Source organism: Hemiscyllium ocellatum, chromosome 18, assembly GCF_020745735.1.
Source record: "Hemiscyllium ocellatum isolate sHemOce1 chromosome 18, sHemOce1.pat.X.cur, whole genome shotgun sequence".
In the NCBI taxonomy this organism is placed as follows: Eukaryota; Metazoa; Chordata; class Chondrichthyes; order Orectolobiformes; family Hemiscylliidae; genus Hemiscyllium; species Hemiscyllium ocellatum.
Genome location: NC_083418.1, coordinates 43,537,685 through 43,563,532, shown reverse-complemented (window position 1 = coordinate 43,563,532; position 25,848 = coordinate 43,537,685). Strand labels below are relative to the sequence as shown.

Below are 25,848 nucleotides of genomic sequence, written 5' to 3'. Positions count from 1 at the left end.
TAAGAAGCTCCAGGTATTTAAATTCGAATAATATCTGGAATTAGTCTCAGTAATGATGACCATCAAATCATTATGATTATGTTTTCAAACAAAGTTTCACGAATGCCCTTTAGGGAAGGAAACTTGCCATTCATACATGGTCAGGCCTCCATGTGACTGCAGACCCAACAACATGGTTGACCCTGAACTGCTCTCTGAAATGGCCAGCAACCCACTCATACCCTTGAACAACGACCTGTTTTTCTTGAATATAAGAATCACAGTAGCTTTCCACTAGTCCACTGGCACACCATCGTGTTCAATATTCATTCTTGTGTTTGGAGACTGTTATAATCAGGTGAGGAGGGGTCATGACTCCTCCTTTTTGATCCCCATTCTTAGTCAGTTATAACACTTTTTTTCCAATATATTTTTACATTTTTAGCATACAGACATCACACCTTAATTAAAATTAGTTAACAAGATCAAAAGTGAAGAAGAACCAGTTCCAAGGTTTTCTTGAGTGAAAGACAGTGGAGTTGTATAAGCTATGACAACAGCCCCAAAATAAAGTGAAACACCAATCACAAATACAAGTAACTGCCAAACAGATTGAGAGGGGTTTTGACTACAGATGGGGGATAAAGGCAAATCCAATTAAATATCTTAAGAGCCCTTGGGATGTAAGCACATGAAAGTACTGATTAGCACTTGGTCCAATTGTTTAGCACTTGTCCTGTCTCATTAGCAGTGATGAAGTTGGAGTTTGATCTTGAGTTCTCAGTGAACAGTGATTTTACCAAGTTGCCTTTTTCACTGGTGTTGGTTTCTGAGAGTTTTCTTTTTAATTTTTGTTTTCTGTCACGGGATGTGGGCATCACTGATAAGGCTAGCATTTGTTGTTCACCTCTAACTATGACTTAAAGAGAGAGTTAACATTGTGATATAGTACTTCTCTGTCATAACTTGCATTCAAGCTATCAATTTCATTTTGAACAAAAAGGTATTATTATTTTCAGGAAAACTCATTCTTGACCTTGTACATTGTGTTAATGTTGAAAGCGTTGATCTCAATCAAGTCTAATTATTGGAAATATTAATGCACATTGACTAACTGTTTCAGATTAAATCTTGTATGAGACTTTTCATAAATCTCTGAATGGAAACTACCTAATTCTCAGTTAGCAGAAACTCAACTCTCAATGATGGTCTTTGAACAAGTTTGTTACAAGTGAACAAAAGTTTGTAATTCAAGGTATAACACCATACCTTTGAAAAGAGGGTGAAGCAGCCCAGACGACTGATGACACAATAAACCTCTGGCAAGCGTGGGCCTTTACCACTTGGCTGAAATTAAAAGTAAAAAATAATAAAAATTAAAGATAGTCCTTCAATAGTAACAAAAATTCTTCTTTTGTTTATTAATAAGTAGTTGTGAGGTCATCTTACAGCTGTACAGGACATTGGTTAGGCCACTGTTGGAATATTGCGTGCAATTCTGGTCTCCTTCCTATCAGAAGGATGTTGTGAAACTTGAAAGGGTTCAGAAAAGATTTACAAGGATGTTGCTAGGGTTGGAGGATTTGAGCTATAGGGAGATGCTGAACAGGCTGGGGCTGTTTTCCCTGGAGCATCGGAGGCTGAGGGGTGACCTTATAGAGGTTTATAAAATCATGAGGGGCACGGATAGGGTCAATAGACAAAGTCTTTTCCCTGGGGTGGGAGAGGCCAGAACTAGAGGGCATAGGTTTCGGGTGAGAGGGGAAAGATAGAAAAGGGACTTAAGGGGCAACACTTTTCATACAAAGGATGGTGCATGTATGGAATGAGCTGCCAGAGAAAATGGGGGAGGCTGATGCCTTTTCAATGCTGTAATTGTATCTGGATGGGTATATGAATAGGAAGGGTTTGGAGGGATAGGGGCCAAGTGCTGGCAAACGGGACTAGATTAGGTTAAAATACCTAGTCGCATGAACATGTTAGGCCGAAGTATCTGTTTCCCATGCTGTACATCTCTATAACAACGCTTGCCCTTCACTATGACTCGGTAAAAACAATGACTGCAGATGCTGGAAACCAGATTCTGGATTAGTGGTTCTGGAAAAGCACAGCAGTTCAGGCAGCATCTGAGGAGCAGTAAAATCGACATTTCAGGTAAAAATCCAATTCCTGATGAAGGGCTTTTGCCTGAAACGTCGATTTTACTGCTCCTCGGATGTTTCCTTCACTATAACTCACCCTTCAATATTAAACATACTTAGTCTGTTAAGTTAAATACATTTGCCTTAACATATTGTTCTTCCTAAAGGATTAAAGATACTTAATATTCAATTTTGCTCACCATCCAGTAGTAAAGGTTTCTCTCTACAGCATTGTATAGGATATACAGCACAGGATAGGTCCAACTACTCGACGCTGGAACTTGTGCCCCATTGAAGCCTCCACTATTTTTTTCATTTAAATATAGCTATCATCATTGTAACATTCTCCTTTTCCCCTCAAATGCTTAACTAAGTATTGTTAAATACAACTAGACTATTTGTTTCAACCACTCCCTGGATTTTAATGCCAAGGTTTACCGTGACTCCAATGTCTGGAGCAGAACCATGGAAAAAGGGGAGGTTGAAAAAGCCAATGTAAATCACGTCCATTCTCCTGCTGACAAACTGTGCTCAGTACGGCCTCATTATAACAGACACCCTCTTCTGTAGGAAGGGTAAACTAAAAATAACATTTTTAGGTATGCTAGATTTGGCGCAATATGGATTGCATCACATTTGGATCACTGAGCTAAACAATGTCTGTATCACTTGAACCATGTGGGGAACTGATACCTGTCCAATAGATCACTGAACCAGTGATGAACACCATTCATCACCAAGACATTATATAGTTCAAAAGTCCAACAGAAAGTAAATCAGTGTCTCAGTTCAAAAATAATTGAAGAGAAGAATTCCAAGTGGGACTCACAACTGGTCTGCAAAATCTTCTGACATCACAAATCAATTCCAGCACAGTAGGATCAAATAAAGTCAGTGAACAAGAAGTCAATGCCCAGATCTTAGGATTCAGACAATTACATCACCTGTACCAATTCGATGCAAGCAATGCTGAAATAGGAGACTTCCTAAAGTAAAATCAGTAACCTTAATTGGCTGCAAAGCAATGCAATGTCATTTCAAGACTCATGCCAATGACAAATCTGGAAGACAAAGAAAACATGGTGAGAACAGAAAGCCCAGAAGATCCAACAATATGCTGACCATCAAGACATGAAGAATTTTGAGGTCACCAGGCTCATCTACAAAGATCAAACAGACAATAATCTCCTTTGCACAGCGTCTCAGATGCATTCCTCTTCTAATGATGATAATGCCATGTCAATGCTGGAAAGAATATTCCAAACAACTTCAGTTCAGATGTCCCTCAGTGCCCCAAGGTAAAATCCATGGTTGAGCCACCATCAGCAGGAAAACTGTAACAAACTAACAAACAAATGAAAAACAAAACCTGCAGCTCCAATGGTATCTTGGCTATGGTCTTCAACGCTGATGGGCTTTTGCTAGCATAAAGATCCCATGTAATTATCTGACAGATTTGTGGGGGAAAATAAATTCCCCTGCTCTCTCTACTTCATGAATGAAGCAATTATAGCTACCTTTATGAAGGGCACTGACTCATGGAGAACTATTAGGGTACTTCCCTCTTGTCCACAGCAGGGAAATTCCTGACACACAAATTCATGAATTTCTTATTTCTGTGGCTGAGATAATCTTCCCAGAGAAATGTGCCTTTAGATCTTTCGGAGGAACCTTCAACATGATCTGTATTGCAAGATAAAGCTAAGAAATATGTCTGAGAATAGCATCAGGAATTCATCATTGTATTCATTGAATTGACCAAAGCATCTGATTCAGTAAATCATAAGACTCAATGAATTGTATTCCAAAGATCTGGATGTCCAAGAAACCTCTTGCGATTGCTTCATGATTATGTAGTTACAACTGTTTGAGTGAGAGGATCTGAAACTGATGCCTTCCAAATCCAAACTTGCACGATAGCTTTTAAATTAGACAGGGGAATACAAACAAACAGTGTCTTTTCACGTCTCCAAATATCAACTATCTTTCGCTCGCAGTGTTAAATAGAGGTTAATACTTAACCAACCACCCTAGATGTGAATGGTCTATAGTTTATAGGTGACTGCAGTGTTGATGGCACGCTGTACTAGATTTGTAAGTCACTTTCAATGTCTCCAATTCTAAATACGAGAAGCTAAGCCAGTTTTTCAATGTTGCCAAAACAAAACTCATATCAACCTATATCTGGTCCGCCAAATATTCCACCTCGCATTAGTGTGAAAGGGGAGGCACTGAAATATGTTCAACGTTTTCCATACCTTGGCAGCCATATCTCTCAAAAGACCATCACTGATGGCGGGGAATGCTTAACAACAACCTCTAAGTCCAGACCTTTAATTCAACAAAAATTCTAGTGTCCACAGCAACTGATATTACCACGCTCTTGTACTGCAATGAGGTCTGGGATGTATATCAAATCAGACCGTGAGAGGAATCTCATCAGCAGTGCCTCACAAAATGTTCCAGACTCCAATGGGATGACCACTGACAAAATCTACAGTCGTTCTTGAAACCTGCCAGTATTCAGGCAAAACTCCTGGAAAATCAACTTTTATTGTCTGGGCATCGTGTCCAGATAGACAAAAACCATCTTCCCAACTCTCAAATTGCCAATGTTCTGGAAGAGGACAAAGAACACAATTCAAAAATACTGACACTTTCCACGAAGGACAGAGCATTGACAATAATGATTGGGAGGAACTTACTTCCAATCATGTTGAAGGTGGACAACTCATCCATTAATCTACATCAAGCTTTGACTCACCGCATCTTAATAATGAGGAAGAGTAGCAACGGAGAATCCTGCACTCCAGATCATACTTCCTCATGAGACAGCCTGGTCCACGTGTCTAAAGGTTTGCAGTTTGATAATGGACCTGCTCAAGCGGATGCAGATCTATGACAGAAACCCAAGACCCTAGGGACATCATCTTCAAATAAACTTAAGGAACTTCAGATCATCTCTCATTCCTTTTTCAAGAAAAAGGTCCCAGCCTGCAAATCCACTAAAGATATTTTCCATAAGATATCACTCGTTTAATATTATTGTATATAATATAGATAAAGACACTTCAATGAAAATGCTTTCAGGAAAGATACACTTACAAAACCTACAAAAACGTATTTTTAATCCGTAATCCAGCAGGCAGTACAAAAGGCAAGTGTAAGTTAGCCTTTGTAGTGAGAGCTTTTGAGCACAGGAGTAAGGATGTCTTGCCAGAGAGTGTTACAGGGCCTCGGTGAGACTACACCTGGAACATTGTGTACAGTTTCGGTTTCCTTACTGGAGGAAGGTATTCTGGCTAAGGAGGGAGTGCAGTGAAAGTTTACCACAGTCATTGCTAGTCTGACAGGACTGACACTAAGAGGAAAGGTTGAATTGGTTAGGATTATATCCGCTGGAGTTCAGAAGAATGAGGGTTCTCTCATAAAATCGTAAAGAATTCTACAGGACTAGACAGGTTATCTGCAGGAAGAATGTTCCTGATAGCAGGGGAGTCCAGAACCAAGGGTCACAGTCTAAAAAGAAGGGCAAACCATTTAGGACTGTGATGAGGAGAGATTTCTTCACCCAGAGGGTGGTGAGCCTTTGGAAGTTGCTACCACAGGAAGTAGTCAAGACCAGAGAAATTGCATGAGTTCAATTAGGAATTGGATGTAGCACTTGGGGCCAAAGGAATCAGTGCCATGGGGGAAAAGCAGGAGAAAGCTATTAAATTGTATTATTAGCCAAAGAACATAGAACATTATAGCGTAGTACAGGCCCTTCAGCACTCGTGATGTGCCAATCTGTGGAACCAATCTGAAGCCTACCTATCCTACACTGTTCCATTTTCATCCATATATTTATCCAATGACCATTTAAATGCCCTTAAAGTTGGCAAGTCTACTACTATTGCAGGCAGTGCGTTCCATGCCCTTACTACTCTCTGAGTAAAGAAACCACCTCTGACATCTGTCCTATATCTATCACCCCTCAATTTAAAGCTTTGTCCCCTCATACTAGCCATCACCATCTGAGGAAAAAGGCTCTCACTGTCCACCCTATCTAACCCCCTGATTATCTTATATGTCTCAATTAAGTCACCTCTCAACCTTCTTCTCTCTAATGAAAACAGCCTGGTCCGTCAGCCTTTCTTCATCAGTCCTTCCCTCTACACCAGGCAACATCATTGTAAATCTCCTCCGCACCTTTTCCAAAGCTTCCACATCCTTCCTATAAGGCGCTGACCAGAACTGTACGCAAGACTCCAAGTGCAGTCGCAACAGAGTTTTGTACAGCTGCAGCATGACCTCATGGTTCCGAAACTCGATCCCTTCACCAATAAAAGCTAACACACCGTATGCCTTCTTAATAGCCCTATCAACATGGGTGGCAACTTTTAGGAATCTATGACATATGGACACCAAAATCTCTCTGCTCATCTTCACTAACAAAATGTTACCATTAGCCCAGTACTCTGCATTCCTGTTGCTCCTTCCAAAGTGAATCACCTCACACTTTTCCTCAATAAACTCCATTTGCCACCTCTCAACCCAGCTCTGCAGCTTATGTCTCTCTGTAACCTGCAACATTCTTCAGCACTATCCACAACTCCACCGACCTTAGTATCACCTGCAAATTTACTAACCCATCCTCCTGTGTCCTCTTCTAGGTCATTTATAAACATTACAAACAGCAGCCGCCTCAAAAAATATCCTTGAGGTACACCACTAGTGACTGAACTCCAGGATGAACCCTTCCCATCAACCATCACCCTCTGTCTTCTTTCAGCTAGCCAATTTCTGATCCAAACCGCGAAATCACCCTCAATCCCTCCGTATTTTGTGCAATAGCCTACTGTGAACCTTATCAATCACCTTACTGAAAACCACATACACCACACCAACCGCTTTACCCTCATCCATCTGTTTGGTCACCACCTCAAAGAATTCAATAAGGTTTGTGAAGCATGACCTACCCTTCACAAAGGCGTGTTGACTATCCCTAATCAACTTATTCCTTAGATGATTTTAATCGTATCTCTTACAAACTTTTCCAATACTTTATCCACAACCGAAGTAAGGCGCACTAATCTATAATTAACAGGGTTGTCTCTACTCCCCTTCTTGAACAAGGGGACAACATTTGCTATCTTCCAGTCTTCTGGCACTATTTCTGTAGACAATGACGACATAATGGTCAAAGCCAAAGGATCTGCAATCTCCTCCCTAGCTTCCCAGAGAATCTTAGGATAAATCCTATCCAGCCCAGGGGACCTATCTACTTTCATACTTTTCAGATAATGAGAAATGGCTAACTCCAGCTCCTTTTTTCCTATGTTTCAATTTAAACAAGTGCTGAGACAATTGCTTTATAATATCCATTTGTTTTTAGGGTATGCCTTTCTTATTATTAAGAAAAAAACTGATATAAGAAAGGAAGTAGGGCAAAGTTGAAGGGGAAAGTTGTGGGTGTAGAAACTATTTTGAAAATTAAGAAATTTCAAAGTTTTGAGGTTTTGGCAAAAAAAAAATTTGAGTAAGTGAAGATGAGAAGGATTTCATTTCAAAATTGCAAGGAGGAGGATACCTGAATTTTAAGAACAACAAGAGTAAGAGGTCAAAGGTGAAGTGATTTTATTCACTCGGTTTTGCAACTAGAGTTATAACCAAATATTTTATGTGGCTGCCACTAAATGTTCACAAATATGTTAATCAATGAAGTTCATGAAGTTCACATCTGACTGAAGAGTTGAATGGCTTCCCCTTATTAGGCATTGAATTGCTCCTGAAACCACTGACTGATTAAATCAACTATGTAAAATTTTTGCTTCAAATCTACACTGTAAAATTCATTGGAATGTCGACACCTTGCCAGAAGCTTTGGATATCCACCAGCCCATAGCTATCTTTGGTAATTGCCAATAAAAACACATTGTATCTAGATGTTTGTGGACCAATGCAGCAAGCCAAATAAAAAGTGAAATTCATTTTTCTAACTATAATGGATCTTGGGTAAAATGAAACTTAAGGTCTGGAATTCCCTCAGAGCCACTTTCTGGTTTGCCACTATACTGACACCAGAAATACAGTGGGAACCTTGTTCATGCTGATAACCTGGGTTTCTTCAACACTTCCTGTGAAATTACTGTGACAGGCAAATTTCCCCATCGAGTAATTGTAGAGCAGTCCAATTACATATACTGATATTTAGTTTAGCTTTCAACATCCCGCTTTCCTTTGTTTTAAATAACCTCTCCCAACACACTAGAGGAAGCAGTCAATGCCATCTAATCACACCAAGGGCCAGTCATGTATTTTAAAAATTAACTCATGGCATGTTAGCTTCACTGGACCAAAATTTATTGGACAAATTTTATTGCTCATCACAAGCTGCCTGGAGTCAATAGCAGTGTATTTGGTGCCAGTAGACTCACAATGCTGTAGAGTAAAAAAATGAGGTCTGCAGATGCTAGAGATCACAGCTGCAAATGTGTTGCTGGTCAAAGCACAGCAGGCCAGGCAGCATCTCAGGAATAGAGAATTCGACGTTTCGAGCATAAGCCCTTCATCAGGAATGAGAGAGAGAGCCAAGCAGGCTATGATAAAAGGTAGGGAGGAGGGACTAGGGGGAGGGGCGATGGAGGTGGGATAGGTGGAAGGAGGTCAAGGTGAGGGTGATAGGCCGGAGTGGGGTGGGGGCGGAGAGGTCAGTAAGGAGATTGCAGGTTAGGAGGGCGGTGCTGAGTTGAGGGAACCGACAGAGACAAGGTGGGGGGAGGGGAAATGAGGAAACTGGAGAAATCTGAATTCATACCTTGTGGTTGGAGGGTTCCCAGGCGGAAGATGAGGCGCTCCTCCTCCAGCCGTCGTGTTGTTATGTTCTGCCGGTGGAGGAGTCCAAGGACCTGCATGTCCTCGGTGGAGTGGGAGGGAGAGTTAAAGTGTTGAGCCACGGGGTGGTTGGGTTGGTTGGTCCGGGCGGCCCAGAGGTGTTCTCACGACGGCTGGAGGAGGAGCGCCTCATCTTCCGCCTGGGAACCCTCCAACCACAAGGTATGAATTCAGATTTCTCCAGTTTCCTCATTTCCCCTCCCCCCACCTTGTCTCAGTCGGTTCCCTCAACTCAGCACCGCCCTCCTAACCTGCAATCTCCTTACTGACCTCTCCGCCCCCACCCCACTCCGGCCTATCACCCTCACCTTGACTTCCTTCCACCTATCCCACCTCCATCGCCCCTCCCCCAAGTCCCTCCGCCCGACTCACAATGCTGTGTCTTGGAAATGATGGACAGGAGGTTATTTACTCACTACAGAATTCACAGCTTCTGAGCTGCACTTGTAGCTAGAGTATAGCTAGGCCAGATCTGTTTCTGGTCTCTGGTAATCCACAGGACTTTGATAGTGGACGATTCAGTGATGACAATGACATTGAATGTCAAGGGGTGATGTTTAGATACTTTCTTGTTGGAGATGGTCATTGTACTGACAAGTGGCAAGTAACATTTCACCAGGCAAAGCTAGATATTGTTCACATTGTGCCACACTTGCATGTGGGCTGCTTCAACTTCTGAGTCTTGAATGGTGTTGAACATTGCGCAATCATCAGTGAACAACCCCACTTCTGACATTATGATGGACAGATGATCATTGGTGAAGCAACTGAAGATGTTTGGTGCTCAAACACTATCCTGAGGAACTTCTGTTGAGATGTCCTGGATCTGAGGTGGCTATTGTCCAACAACCACAGCCATCTTCCATTGTGCCAGGTATACATTCAACCAGAAAAAGTGTTTTTCTCTCCAATTCCCATTAATTTGAGTTTTGTAGGGCTCCTAAATGCCACTCTGTCAAATACAGCCTTGATGTCAAGAGAAGTCACTCTCAATTCACCTCCCTTGTCCATATTTGAATGGAGGTTGTAATGAGGTCAGGCCCTGCCAGAACCCAAACTCAGCACCAATGAGCAAGTTTATTGATAAACAAGTGCTGCTTGATCAAACTGTTGATGACACCTTCCATTGTTTTACAGATGATGAAGAGTAGACTAATGGGGTGATAATTGGTTGGGTTAGCTATGTCCTGCTTTTTGTGTACAGGACATTTTGGTAATTCTTTACTTTGTCAGGTAGACGCCAACATTATACCTTGTAAAGGGGCATTGCAATTTCTGGAGCATAAGTCTTCAATACAAGTGCCAGTATTAGTTGTCAAGGCTCATTGCTTTTAGAGTATGAAGTATCTTCAGCGGTTTCTTGATATCAAATGGAGTGATTTCAATTGGCTGAAAGCTGATATTTGGAGGAGACCAAAGTGGATCATGCACTCAGCACTTCTGTCCGAGGACTGTTATGAGTGCTTCAGCTTTCTCTTTTGCACTGATGTGCTGGGCTACACTATCATTGAGGATGGGGATATTTATGAAGTCTCATCCTCAAGTTATTTCATTGTCCACCACCACTCAAGACTGGATGTGGCAGGTCTAGATCGGCTTAAATCGGATCTGTTGTTTGTGGAATCAGTTAGCCCTGTCTATCACTTGCTGCCTACACTGGCTGGAATGCAAGTAGCCTTTTTTGTAGCTTTTTTCAGATTGACGACCTGCACTTTTCACAGAACCAGTGTTGACCCCTAACTGGATGGCAATGATAGAGAGGAAATGTGCTGAGTCATGAGTTTTCTGATTGTTCTGGAGTCGGATTCTGCTGCTGCTGATAGCCCATGGTGCCTCAAGGATACAGTGCAGCAGGCAGATGGGCAACAATGGGTTAAGTAGCTTCTTCCTTTTTGTTGGTTCCCTCACCATCTGCCACAGACCCAATCTAGCAGCTATGTTCTTTAGGACTTGACCAACTCAGTTAGTCAGCTTCATTAGGTGTAACATAGTAAGTAGCGGGAGGTTTCCTTGTCTACATCAGATCTCATGGCGTCGGGAGCCAATGCTGAGGACTCCCAGGCAATATGGCAATTCCAACCATATACCACTGTCACTTCTGCTGGACCTTTGCTCGCAGAAGGATGTGACATTCTCAAACATGGTGACTTGGTCTGTATAGTAATGGTAACATTCTGAGAATGATTATGTTAAGCTGTGGCATGGCTAGTCTGTGAGATAACTATCCCAATTCTGGCACTAGCCCCCAGATGTTGGCAAGGAGGACATTGCAGAATAATCACAGCTGAAGTGGAAACTGCTTCCAGTTCCTAGGTTAGTATCAGGTCGTCCACCTGGCTTCATCATTTTCTGGAGTGGTTGATACAACAGAGAGGCTTGCTAGACCATTTCAGAAGGCAACTGAGAGTCTTCCACATTGCTCATGTAAGCTAAACCTGGTAAGGAAATCAGTTTTCTTTTCTTAAAGGACATCATTGAACCAGAAGGGTTCATATGGCAATTGGCAATGATTTATGATCAACATTAGATTTTTAATTCCAGATTTTTAAAACTGAACTCAAATTCCATCAGCTGGTTTGGTTGGATTCAAACCAAGATGACCCAAGCATATCCTAGGTCCCTGGATTACCAATTCACCAATAAGATATCACCTCCCCCTCATTCAGCAATGCTTGAGATTGATGCTGGTGAGGTTATGTTGAATTGTAACAACTCCTTAATGACAATCTGACTCCATGGGGTAATGGATGTGAAGGCACCATCCAGACAACTGAATATATTTGCACCTGCTGCAGAATTGCTTGAAACCAGAATTAAGAAGCCATGACCACGCTAATTTCAAAGAAACGTCTTCACTACATTTGTTCAGACAGTGAGCCAAACAACTTGTTAAAGTTACACGTGCGATGCTGAGAATTGTCACTGCTCATAGGTAACAGCTGGGCTACAGAATGTTCTGATTTTCTGCTGCCATTATGAGCATCCAGAAATATTACTTCTTTGCGTAAATGGAGATTTTTTTTTCCCCCTTGTATTTAAAGCTCCAAGATAAATTTTGGTACATGATCATCATATGTGCCAAACCATAGAAAAGTCACGAAAACTGTCAAATAGCTCCATAAAAAACTGTCAACTTTGAATGTAAGCCCATAACCAAGTTGTCCGGTTTCAAGTTGTTAAATAGGTTAAATTCCTTTTTACTTGCATGGGATTTAAGAATTTTTAATCAGTACATTGGAGATACTCATATCCTATAATTTGTTTTATTCTGTGGAAACTGAACACCAATGACCTTAGTTATGACACAAGAACAAGCAGGTACACAGAGAATATAATGAAAATTAAAACCAAAATACTGTAGATGCTGGAAATCCAAAATAGAAGGAGAAAGTGCTGGAGAAATTTAGCATGTCTGGCAATAAGATATGGTGAGGAACAGAGTTAATATTTTGAGTCCAATGGAGCACTTACCCCTTGTAAAACATGTCAAAACACATTCAAAATTATATTATAAAAGTGATTGGAAGGCCTCCTATTTTCATTAAGACTGAGATTTGTGTTCAGATTTTTTAGCTTAAAGTCCCTGCTGCTAAAACTTAAGAGAAAAAAAATCCAGTCACTTGTTCCATTTTGTTGAATTGCAGGCCGTATGATTGAAGAAAATAAAATCTATTATTTCTGTTTCAATAGTCTTCATTGTCTGGAATGGCAAGAGTTTGTTTTGACAGCTCAAACCATGATAAATGCTTGACTGGGTTTCAAAAGCTAAAGCCAACTTAATTCAGCCTGAGTTTTGGTCAACAGTTTGCCAGTTTTTAGAGGTAATTAAAGGATTATCTGCCTTTGATATGGTTTCTGGACAGATGGTTGTTGGTTTTGCGACAGTACAATCATTTAAGGGGATTAAATGATGTTCAATGAGAATTAAATTGGTTTGAACATCAATCAAACACACTGCCATTCAGTATGAATGTTAGAAGTTTGCAATTTTTAAGTCAATTTCAAGGTGCTCATTGCTTTGAAATGAACATGGAATGGGCATAGAGTGAACATGCAGAGCGTTCAGAGGAAAAGTTAGGGGAGACAAGAACAACATGGAGAGCTGGGCTGATGTCCCAGTGAACTGCAGCAGGCATTCTAACCAGCCTCAGCTCTAGCACGACTGGCGTATTACCATGGGAGTCTGAAAAAAAGCTACCTTATTTCTAGAAAATTGCCAAAACTGAAGAGATTAGCAGAAAAGTGATAGCTTTTATAGCATAGCATCAGGTGCTGGCAGTGGGACTTGATTAGGTTGGGATATCTGTTCGGCATGGACGGGTTGGACCAAAAGGTTCGTTTCCATGCTGTACATCTGTGACTCGAAATGGGGATTACCAAGGAAAAAGTAGGGCCCACCAAGGACCACAGTAGTACCTTGTGTGTGGAGCTGGCTGATGTAGGTCGGGTTCTAAGTGAATTGTTGTACTGGTGTTCACTATTGAGAGGGATGATGTGAAGATTGACATCAGGGAGATGGACTGGATTATGCTTAAAAAGATTAACATAGAGAGGGGGATTCTGAATGGTCTGGCTGGTTAAACAGTAGCTATATATCTAGGGGCTGGATGAAATCCATCTCAGGCTGTTGAGTGAGCGAAGGGAGGAAATAACAAGTAAGCTGGCAATAATTTTTAATATCTCTCTGACCACAGGAGAGGAGACAAGGACTGTAGGACAGCCAATGTGGTACTACATTGGCAAGAGATAAACCCGGAAACTTACAGGCCAGTTGGCCTATATTCAGTGGTGGGAAAAATATTGGAAACAATTTTGTAGGACAGAAGTAATTAACATTGTGAGAGGCAGGGATTAATGCAGAACAGTCAGCATGGTTTTGTTAAGAGGAGATCACAACTGACCAAAGAGGTAACCAGGTGTGTAGATGAAGGCAATGCATTTGACGTCATCTATTTGGACTTCAGCAAGGCTTCTGATAAGGTCCCACATATAAACCCATGGTTTCCAATTCTAAGTAAACTAGATCCAGAATAGGCCGAGTGTGAGCCTTATCTGCAGTTCTGGAATCGACAATAAGGAAAGGTGTGACTGCACTGGAAATGATGCAGAGGAGATTTACCAGAATGATACCTGGGTTGGAGAGATTTTGTTACGAAGTGAGATTGGATAGACTTGTGAGGCGGGAACAGGTTTGAGATGCACAAACTTACGACGGGTGTAGATAGTAAGAAGTTTTTCTACTTGATGGAGGGATTAGCGACCAGAGGCATAGATTTAAGGTAAGAGGCAGGAGGATTAGAGAGGATGTGAGGACTTTTTTTTCGTCTAGAGGGTGATGGAAATCATGAGCTCATCTCATGAGCATAGTAGAGGCAGAAACCCTTATAGCATTCAAGAAATATTTAGGTGTACACTTGCAAATGCCAAGGCAATGGGTCAAGTGCTGGAAAATAGGATTAGAATAGTTTGGCGGCCGTTTTTGACAGGCACAGACCTGGTGGGCTGAAGGGCCTTTTACTGTGCTGCGGACCTCTGACTCTGTAATATGAAGCAATGAGAAGGTTGGGGTCAAGTTTGCAGACTACATGCAGGCATTTTGCAAAGCAATCATCCAGTCTGCCCCAAGGTCTCCCTAGTGTAGGGATGACCATATTGTAAGCAGCAAATAAACTGAATTAGATTAAGAGAAGAACAAATAAATTCCTGATTCATCTGCAGATATATTTGGGGCATTGGGCAATGAGGAGGGAGGAGGTAAAAGAACAAGTTTTACATCTGAGGATGGCTCTAATTGGAAAAACAGATTAGTGCAGTTAATAGCTCAGGCAAGGATTTATATCAATTATCTGGAAATTGCTGCAATCAATCCAAGGAAGGATCCATATAGTTTGACAGACTATTGCTGGATTAATGCCAAAGTATACTGCTTACTGATTAAATGCCTGGACTACGAAGTGAAAGATTCTATCGTGTAGGATAGAGTCCTGCATGACCAATGGAGATACATTATGGAACAATCAAAGCAACACAAGAAATTTTAATCCCTTCTTATCCATAAATATATGAACACACTGTCTGAAATACCCCTGTCTACTTAAAATGCAGATGGTTGGCATTTCTATGTCATTGATTTAGAACGAAACATCAGTTAAATAATTTTTCTTTTGCTTCAGATACAGAAAATACACCCCGGTATATTGTTGTGCAGCCTTCTCCAAAGTTTGCTGCTACATTTTTGGTAGCACATAATTACAAACATAATAGCTAGGATTTTGTGGTCAGTGGTGAAGCATAGTGATAGTTTTAAATGTAAGACAGCTGCCCACGTGACAGCTTGGGCTGCAGAGAGAACTTGCTCTCCCGCTTGCTACATGAATCCTTTAAAGAGGTGAGTGGAAAGGCCTCGTAACAAAGGGTGCACATCCTGTGAAGCCATATCCCCTGTGAAATCACAAACTCAAGATATGACACTTGAGGTATGTTTTAATCACAGTCAAATCACAGTCTCTGAATCAATAGCTATGTTGCTAAGTGACATGCTCAAAAGTTAATATTTAAAACTGGTTCCAAATGGGGCCAGACACACAGTTGATATCATGATAAATTAAAGTGGACTTCAAACAGAATGTTTGTCAGTCAGAAAATAATTGGCTTAATCTTGATATTGCTATTGCACCTCAAGTCCAGACTGAGATCTTGGAGCAGAGTTAATAACAAAGCCAAACTTTTCACATTTTATGGATGGAAATTCGGGTATTGTGGCAGTGGAGAGAAAGGAAATTGTGGAAGACCACTGACCACAAAGTCGAAATATTATGTTTGTAGTTGTGTGCTACCAAAAATGTAGGAGCAAACCTTGGAAAGGATGCACAGCCATACACTGGGTTATATTTTCTGTGTCTGAAGTGAAAAAAAATTAATTTATTAATTTTTGCTCAAAATCAACAACACAAAAATGCCAACTATCTGCATTTTAAGCAGACGGGGGTATTCGGACAAAGTGCTCATACATTTATGAATCAGAAGGGATTCAAATTTCCTGCATTGCTTCAATTGCTGCATAACATTAGATTAGATTACATTAGATTAGATTAGATTACATTAGATTAGATTAGATTAGATTACTTACAGTGTGGAAACAGGCCCTTCGGCCCAACAAGTCCACTCCGACCCGCCGAAGCGCAACCCACCCATACCCCTACACATACCCCTTACCTAACACTACGGGCAATTTAGCATGGCCAATTCACCTGGCCCGCACATCTTTGGACTGTGGGAGGAAACCGGAGCACCCGGAGGAAACCCACGCAGACACGGGGAGAACGTGCAAACTCCACACAGTCAGTCGCCTGAGGTGGGAATTGAACCCAGGTCCCTGGCGCTGTGAGGCAGCAGTGCTAACCACTGTGCCACCGTGCCGCCCATATCTCCATTAGTCACACAAAACGGTATCCTAGACAGTAGAATCTTTCACTTCCTAGTCCAGCTATTCAGATCATCTGGATTGTTATAATCTCTTAAACACCACAGCCATCTATCAGTCAATGGAGTACATTTTTTGCCTGCCTATCCTTCACTTAATCTCACTTTTGGACAAGTGGACAGTCTCTCTCTTCCCTGGACATTTACATTCCATTTGAGCAAATTATTGGACAGATTTGAATATGAGCATTACAATGGCACATCTAAGCAGCAATTATTCTGAGAGATATACAGGAACCTTATGCATTCGCTCAGTGTTTTGGAAGCATTCACTTTCTCAGCTAGATAATACTTAGTTCTAATCACAATCACCTTTCAATGATAATGTTCTGAATTCAAGTCACCCTCCAGGGTTTGAGCACAAAGAGAAAGGCTGACATTCCAGTGCCATACTGAGGGAATGCTGCACTGTCAGAGGCGCTGTCTTTCAGATGAGAAATTACACACAAGCCTCATTTGCTTGCTCGGGTGGATGTAAGAGGCCATGGTCTTTTTTCCAAAGACGACTAACAAAATTAATCCTGGTGTCTGAGCCAATACTTTACCCTCAAACAGCACCATAAAAAAAAATTGTCTGGTCATTATCACATTGCTGTTTATGGAAATGAGCTATCAAATTCAACAATGTTAAACAACACTAGCAAACTCGCAGTATTTCGATAAATCCCAGACAAATCCTACAGGAATAACTAGCCTATAAATAGTGGATAATCCCTTTGAATAGTGGTGTCCTTCCAACTGCTGAACAAATGCTTGGGTCTCCAACTTTAAGAGACGGTATTACATGGAGCAACATGTTTGAAAATGGCAGCATTATATTACAAACTGCATGCAATGGGGCATGCTCCTAATGCTGATACGAATATCCTCTCAATAAATGGTGCCAGGTAAATGTTGTCGCAGATATCAATGCATAGTGGGGATGCTATTTGATACTTTCCAAAGAGAATCAGATAAAAACTAAACAATCTACTACTTCATTAATTCATTTTGTATCTCTTTAAATTTCCATAATGGTTTTTGTGGGTGACTACTAATCTTAACTTCCACTTTATTAAATTAGTTCACAGAATGTGGGCACTGGATAGTAAGGCAGCTTTTATTGCCCATTCCTAATTATCCTGAGATGATGGCAGTAAACCACTTTCTTCAATCACCTTCCTCAGTCCACATGGATTTTTGTGTTTTCTTATAGTGTTGTTGCTACTGAATGACTATGCCAAGGATTGGTAAGAGTCAGCCACATGATGGAGTTACACACAAACCAGATTAGCTAAGGACAGCGGCTTTCCTTCTTAAAAGGAAGTTAGTAAACCAGTTGTTTTTTTCCCCCCAATATTACAATAGATTTGTGGTGGTGATTGCCAATATTTGTTTTCTATTTATATTTACTTAATCAGCTGAATTTAAACTTCCCAGATGCCATTGTAGGATTTGAACTTATGTCTCAGTTTATTCCAGGTTTCTGGAAATGCTGATACAATAACTAACTATTATGATTGCATGCCTATTGGCAAATTGTTTGATTGCTAGCCTATATGGATGATCATTTAATTGAGACAGATATACATATCTATTTTATTTTAATATTATTAAGATCAGTACTGTGAGAGCAAGGTTTACAAAAAACACAGGTTTCCAGATGTATTTGCTCCTGTTCTACAGATTCCATATATTGTCACTGACTGTCACATCAATATTTTCATCATCCAACTGGCCTTATGAATTCTAAACTTTAAGCTTGAAGAAAATCCTATATTCCTGAGCAAAACTAACAGATGATGCTAATGTGACTGCAAACCAAAATCAATCAGTTATGAAATTGCGTGAGTAGTGTCTTGTTTGCTGACCACCTAAGCTGTAAGTTTAATACAGGGCCAGTCACTCAGCAGTCAAGCATAACACCAAATGGAACCACGTGCAATCTTACCCACCTAGCAATGTTTTCTCAAGGCACAGCTTCTGTGAAATTACTGAACAATATGCTAATTAGATAAATGTAAAATATAATGCGATGCCTTCCACTTTTTAAAACACACAGATTTGATCAGTGCTATTTGCCATGTCGTCTATAAGGTGTCCACTTATTGGGATTCATTAAAACAGTGGACATATTGCTTGCTTCACCAGTATTGTCAGTTGAAGATTACACTTATTCACAATGAGTTTTTGGTTTAAAGACACAAATATCCAAAATATGACTTTTCAATGCTATTGCAACAACTCTTAGTTTCAGACTTGCAAAGATGAAGGAGGACTGTCTGGACCTCAAAGAGAAGATAGATGCAAAATGCTTGGGTTGGGCCACTTTCATTAAGTGTAAGATTGTGCAAGCTCCTTCATTCAGAATATTAGTACTAGATGTCAATTTTTGACTGCACTTGCAGGAGACTTCGAAGACAAGAGCAGAAATTTCCAGGAGTAGAAGGAACCACAAGTAGGAGAATACCCTTGCCATGGCCAGCAGCAGGAACCAAGACTGAATTTTACAGGCAGCAGCCAGGTAAGAATTGGACACACATCCAACAGCAACTGCCCTATTCAGAGACCAGAAGCTCAGCAGCCTCAGGAGCACCACAAGCAGCAATAGCCATATTACAGATAGGTGACTGGGCCAACACCAGGTGGAAAACCCTCTGAAGAGAGTTAACAGCAAGACTGTGAAGGAAGGAAATCCCTCCACGGAAACTGCTAGGGTTGCAGGAGCTGTCTTCACTCCCAGCAGCCCTCATTTTATTCACAAAACCCCTTCCTGCTGGGAGGCTGCTTCCCTTAAGGTAGGGGCGGGGAAGTGGGGTCTAACTTGGACAGGGGAGGGATAGATAAGTGATGGGAGCAATTCTCCTATGTCAAGATGTCAACAGCACTGTCCACTGAACCAGAAATTGGTAGTAGCAGAGTTCGAGGGAAATTATTTGGTAATTTCTGAAGTCAGTCTGAAGACATTTTCAGACAGGCTCAGGGACTGTAAAGCTGCCCATCAAAAACTTGTATTTTCTCAGATAATCACTGTCCACATATGCTGGCCAGAAATTCCAAAGGATCCTGGCGCACAACAGTTTTTGACATAAGTAGATCCAGTTCATCATTTCCAACCCAAACAAATTTGAAAATGGAATTTGGGGGATTAACAAAGCACTTGGGCTGGATTTTAATGCGTCTCACCCAAACTCCACAATGAAATCTCGTGTTTTTTTTTCATGGATCCCCACTTCCTTCTTACATGATCCCCCCCGAACCTTTCCTTTCCCACACTTGTCTCAACAGCCATTTGTAGTCATTGTCTACACAACTGCACACTGGCCAAAAGCCACTTCCCATTCATGGGCTGATCACTCTGGGTCAGGAATAAAGCGCTTCTTATTATAATGAGGCAGCAGCTTAAAATAAGCTGCTACTGGGTAGGTCAGAAAAAAAAACATTCCTCCATATGATATCTGAGAGGATCAGGGAAAGAAAGGAATATAATTAAAATAGTTAGTGTTACATTTTACACTTTGATTGAGGGGGCAGTTTAGCTTGTACGTGGGAAAGAAAGCCTCATTAGGAGATGCATACTCACTAATAATCGCCTGCAATAACCAAACCGCCGACTACCATCTTCCCCAGTAAGCATGAATGAGAAGGTTTCACTGTAACAGATGATTGTTGTAAGTTACTCAAAAGCAAGACCAATAAAAACTAACAGAGAGAGTTCTCCTTAAATAAAATGTTGACAGATGAAATGCTTTTCATTTTCACCAAGACATCCACTGCAGTCAATTTCTACTAATCCTTTAAGCAACAAGATTTCACACTGAACCATCCAAATTGACATTCTGTAATAATGGACTGAATCAATAAATCAATTAAATTATCACTTGAAGGTATGTTCACTTGAACTGCTCTGGTTTTGTTTTGGTGAAGGTGACTTTAACTTTTATTAAGGACTGCTGTACATGAAAAGCGTTTCACCAGGTTATGCTGCTTTTATAACCAGGCATTGGCAGCTATAAACATTCCACACAACAACACCTGCTAGGCCTCTACTGGTGACCATGGAGCTTCCCATCATGAATTTAATTCCAGTGAAAGTGGGAAGATGGCAGGATTTGAGCATGCCACCTCCCTTCTAATTAAGTGGTCCTACTGCTTTTCAATGCACAATCCTCCAAGTGCAGAAGATTCTGGCTACAGTTTTTGGTGGAAGGGGTTAACAATGTTCCTCATTTTTTAATAAAACAAATAACTACAGATGCTGGAGATGTGAAACAAAAACAGAAATTATTGGCAAAACTCAGCAGTTCGTTCCAGTGAAGAGTTAACTCTGCTTTCTTCTCACAGATGCTAACAGACCTGCTGAATTTCACTAGCAATACATGTTTTGTTCCTCATTTTTACTTCATTCAAATTCAACATAAACTGTCAATAAAACACTGTTGCATCTTTCATAAACATTTATAACTGCACAACAAAATACCATGTGTCCTGAATTGATTAAAGACAACCATCTTCTTCTTTACCTGGTAAAATCCGATACTGGGCTCCAGTCCTTGGCATCTGGAAAGCAGAATTGTGGGATTGCTTTCAATCGTTCTTCTGCTTCACGAACTTGCTTTGTCGGCCTTTCTAGCTGTGGAGGAAAAGCAAAACCAAGTTACATAATTTTGATATTGTGAACATTTTTCATAATAACATTGTCAAACCTTTAATATTAAATTATGTAACAGCACATAATGTAACAACGCCAAATCTTACCATATCAGAACTTAGCCTATTGTTCAATGGAACAACACAGGATATTAAAATGCTCAAGATATCATTGTTAGACTGTGTCAGTATCTACAATTTTAATCCATAAAAATGCAATAGTATGTACTGTAACATGGTCAGATTTCAACAATTTCAATGCAACAGCATGGTGCAAAACAATCCAGGCTGAATAATTTCAGAAAGACTTGTTCTTTGTTTCTTTAGTTATATCCAGTACTGAGGCCATGATCATTTCTTACAAACTTTGACAATTAGTATGCATAACAACAATCTCTGTTATGTTTTAATTATAACAATTACTTTCAAATCTGTTTCAAAAATGAGTTTAAAAATTAAATATTTAAATTGCAGAGCAATCATTTAATTTTTAATTTGTAATAATATATTGGAAAGTACTTGGCCACTTAAGCTTCTATAGTATCCAGTGTTTTGTGTTTTTTGTCATAAATTGACACGAATCGATATTATTTATTCTAAACATTTCACCAATCCTCATAACCCCAACTACATAATACAGAAATTCATGAAGGGGTCACAGAAAGTAAATAAGGATAAACCTTTCCCCCACTGATAGGAGGGGTAATTATTGGAAGACACATTTTTAAGAGAGCTATCAAAAACCAGAAAGGAGCCAAGGAATGTCTATTTTTTAGGCACTGAATTATGAATACCTGGAATATATTGGCTGAAAGAATGGGAGAAGTAATGTCCAAAAGCAAATAAATGCAGAGCAATGAGAAAGGGCAGGGACATTTAACAAATTGAATAACTCTTTGAAAGAACTACTAAAGAATGATACATATTAGATATCAAAGTATAGATAAACCATGCGATCATTATGGTTAGACAATCCTAATTCTTTATGCAGAACATTGCGGCTGCCCATTTTGCTGGTAGCGAACTACTCTTAAACATCCCAAGTACATGCCGTGAGCTTTCATGTTTGAACAGTGCTTGAAATGTGCCAGACATCATATTATTCATGTTTTTGCCTGTTCTAGGGTACACACCTGAAATAAGCATTTGGCACACAGAGAATGTACATTTGATTCCTGCCCTGGTTAAAGCACCTTAGCTGAGAAGATTGGTTAAAGTAGATGGACTGTGTTTTGCAGGCACATTGCATGGATAAAATGCAATTGCAACCACTGGCAAGTTAGCTGGTTTCTTTTGTATTATTATTGTTGATTTGCTATCATGATGAATTTGCTGAAATAAGACCATAAGACATAGAAGTGGAAGTAAGGCCATTTGGCCCATCGAGTCCACTCCACCATTTGATCATAGCTGATGGGCATTTCAACTCTACTTTGCTCCCTGTATTCCTTAATTCCTTGCAAGAACAAGAATTTATCAATCTCTGCCTTGAAGACATTTAACATCCCGGCCTCCACTGCACTCCAAGACAATGAATTCCCCAAGCCCACCACTCTCTAGCAGAAGAAATGTCTCCTCATTTCCATTCTAAAATTGACCCCCTCTAATTTTAAGGTTGTGCCCATGGGTCCTAGTCTCCCCGTCTAACAGAAACAACTTTCCAGCGTCCACCCTTTCTAAGTCATGAAATATCTTATAAGTTTCTATTAGATCTTCCCTCAACCTTCTAAACTCTAATGAATACAATCTCAGGATCCTCAACCATTCATCATATGTTAGGCCTACCATTCCAGGGATCATCCGTGTGAATCTCCACTGCTCCAGTGCCAGTATGTCCTTCCTGAGGTATGGGGCCCAAAATTGGACACAGTATTCTAAATGGAGCTTAACTAGAGTGTTATAAAGTCTCAGAAGCACATCGCTGCTTTTATATTCCAATCCTCAAGATAAATTAGAACATTATATTCGCTTTCTTAATCACGATTCAACTTGCAAGTTAACCTTTAGAGAATCCTGGACTATTACTCCAGTTTTATTAATTTTTTCTCACTGTTTAGAAAATAGTCCATGCCTGTATTCTTTTTTCCGAAGTGCAAAACCTTACATTTGTTCACGTTGAATTTTATCAGCCATTTCCTGGACCACTCTCCTAAACTGTCTAAATCTTTCTGCACTGAAAATGTGTTGCTGGAAAAGCACAGGTCAGGCAGCATCCAAGGAGCAGGAGAATCGACGTTTCGGGCATGAGCCCTTCTTCAGGAATGGTTCCTGAAGAAGGGCTTATGCCCGAAACGTCGATTCTCCTGCTCTTTGGATGCTGCCTGACCTCCTGTGCTTTTCCAGCAATATATTTTCAGCTCTGATCTCCAGCATCTGCAGTCCTCACTTTCTCCTAAATCTTTCTGCAGCCTCCCCACATCCTCAATACTACCTACCTGTCCAACTAACTTTGTATCATCAGCAAACTTCCCCAGAATGCCCCCAGTCCCTTCATCCAGATCATTAATATACAAGTGAACAGCTACGGCCCCAACAGTGAACCCTGTGGGACATCACTTGTCCCTGGTTGCCAATGTTTAGGTTTTTTTTGCTGATAAGGGTTTGGGTGCAGATATTTTGGGTTTGCAACGATATTGGCCTTTATTGCATGGGTGATGGAGTACACAAGTCAAAACATTTTACTGTACAGTGCATTTGGCAAGAACTCGATTAAAGAATACAGTTTACAGTTTTGGATAGCTTATTTAAAGAGGGATATATTTGCATTGGAAAGAACTTCAGAGAAGCTTCATTGGGGTGGATTGAAGGGAGTTTCTTCTATGGATACATTAAACAAAATTGGTTGAACTGAAGAAAGTTTAGGAGCACGAGAGGTAATTTTATTGAAATAGGAGATTCTGAGGGTGCTTGACAGGGTGGATGCTACGAAGCAGTTTTCTCTTGTGGTGAAACTAGAATTAGAGGGCACAGTCTCAAAATAAAGGATCTCATATTTACAACGGAAACACTGAGAATTTCTTTGCTCAGTCGGCCACTAATCCTTTGTGTTGTCTTCCCAGATGAAGGCTGCATCAATGAATATATACAAGGCTAAATTACACTTGATCTACAGCGAAATCAAGGGTTACAGTATATCAGTGTAGTAGACTTAAGGCCACAATCAGATCAAACAGGTTTCTAGTAAAGGGTGGAGCAGGTTTGAGGGGCCATATACCATGTGCCTTCTCCAACTTTTTATGGTCTTATTTGTTACAATATGCTACTTTTGGCTGGTATTTTGCTATAGGATGAACTACTTTGGATATTTCTGGCATATTGTGATGAGTTATGTTGGATACTACTTGAGTTCGATTATTCTCAAAATTGGATGTCATATTCCAACATGAATTCAAATTATCTAAAGGAAGAGTGATTTTAAGGTTCTTAAAGGTTTTGATTGGAAATAGCAGAGGAATGAGTATAGTAGTAGCATTGGGATTCAGCTCAATTTGCCTACTGTGTACACTGCGACCTTTCCCATTCTACATCTGCTACTGAAAACGTCATGGCTGTGCATTTTTGTGGGGAATCAATTCATTGTTATCTTTGGCCAAACATCTGCTTATTCAACCTAACACCGATGGACAATTCTTTCTCTTTCTCGATAAGGCTCCAATCTAGCAAAAACAGATTGCACATTTGTCAATGCATACACTTTTTAAAACAAAATACTATTAAGTCTTTTGTTACAGTGAATCCAGATATTTATGTTTCAAGTAACCCAGTCATATTCTTTACACACTCAAATACATTTTCAATCACAATGTAAGAAGCATTATATATTTGTGCAAATTTCAAGCTCAGAAACAGACCTTCTAAAGAATCAGAGCCAAATGCACAGTATTGGACCACTACATACACACAATTAATGAAAATGGGCAGTTTTTCTTGTTGCTATTTACAGCTTTAACTTATACCAGTTATTTTCCCACTGTCCTTTCTTGATTTTTGACTTATTGTCTGTATTAACAGGCTGACTTTGTTCTCATTATTATTTGTTTCTTATTTTCCTTTTTCACTCTATTTTATTGCCACACTCACTGAGCCAAACTGAAATTGTGGTTCACACTTGACAGAGACAAGCAGCAGCAAGATCAGCAATGTGGGGAAAGATTACTGGTTTCATAATTTCACAATCAGGGTTCCTATTAAATACAAAAGTTCACGTGGGTGAAACAAAACTAATGATCTGAAGGCAGATTAATTTCACATAGGAACATAGAACATAGAAGGATACAGCGCAGTACAGGCCCTTCGGCCCTCGATGTTGCGCCGACCGAATCCTACCTAACCTATACTAGCCCAATAACTTCCAAATGCCTATCCAATGCCCGCTTAAATGACCATAAAGAAGGAGAGTTCACCACTGATACGGGCAGGGCATTCCATGAACTCACAACCCGCTGTGTGAAGAATCTACCCCTAACATCTGTCCTATACCTACCACCCCTTAATTTAAAGCTATGTCCCCTAGTAACACCTGACTCCATTAGCGGTAAAAGGTTCTTAGTATCTACCCTATCTAAACCCCTAATCATCTTATACACTTCTATCAGATCTCCCCTAAACCTTCTCTTCTCCAATGAGAACAGCCCCAAGTGCCTCAGCCTTTCCTCATAAGATTTTCCTACCATTCCAGGCAACATCCTGGTAAACCTCCTCTGCACTCGTTCTAAAGCTTCCACATCCTTCCTATAGTATG

The 25,848-nt window shown here is 40.4% G+C and overlaps 1 protein-coding gene across 6 annotated transcripts in view; it reads right to left on the bottom strand.

Moving 5' to 3' along the window:
- Positions 1-25,848, bottom strand: part of dennd2b (DENN domain containing 2B) — a 457,469-nt gene that overhangs the window by 69,728 nt on the left and 361,893 nt on the right. For all 6 annotated transcript variants that reach the window (XM_060838921.1, XM_060838918.1, XM_060838922.1 and 3 more), the window contains 3 exons: positions 20,981-21,090; positions 20,041-20,110; positions 1,249-1,326 (listed from right to left, as the gene is read on the bottom strand). In XM_060838921.1, the coding sequence (XP_060694904.1) occupies positions 1,249-1,326; positions 20,041-20,110; positions 20,981-21,090 (258 nt within the window). The remainder of the gene's footprint in view (positions 1-1,248; positions 1,327-20,040; positions 20,111-20,980; positions 21,091-25,848) is intronic.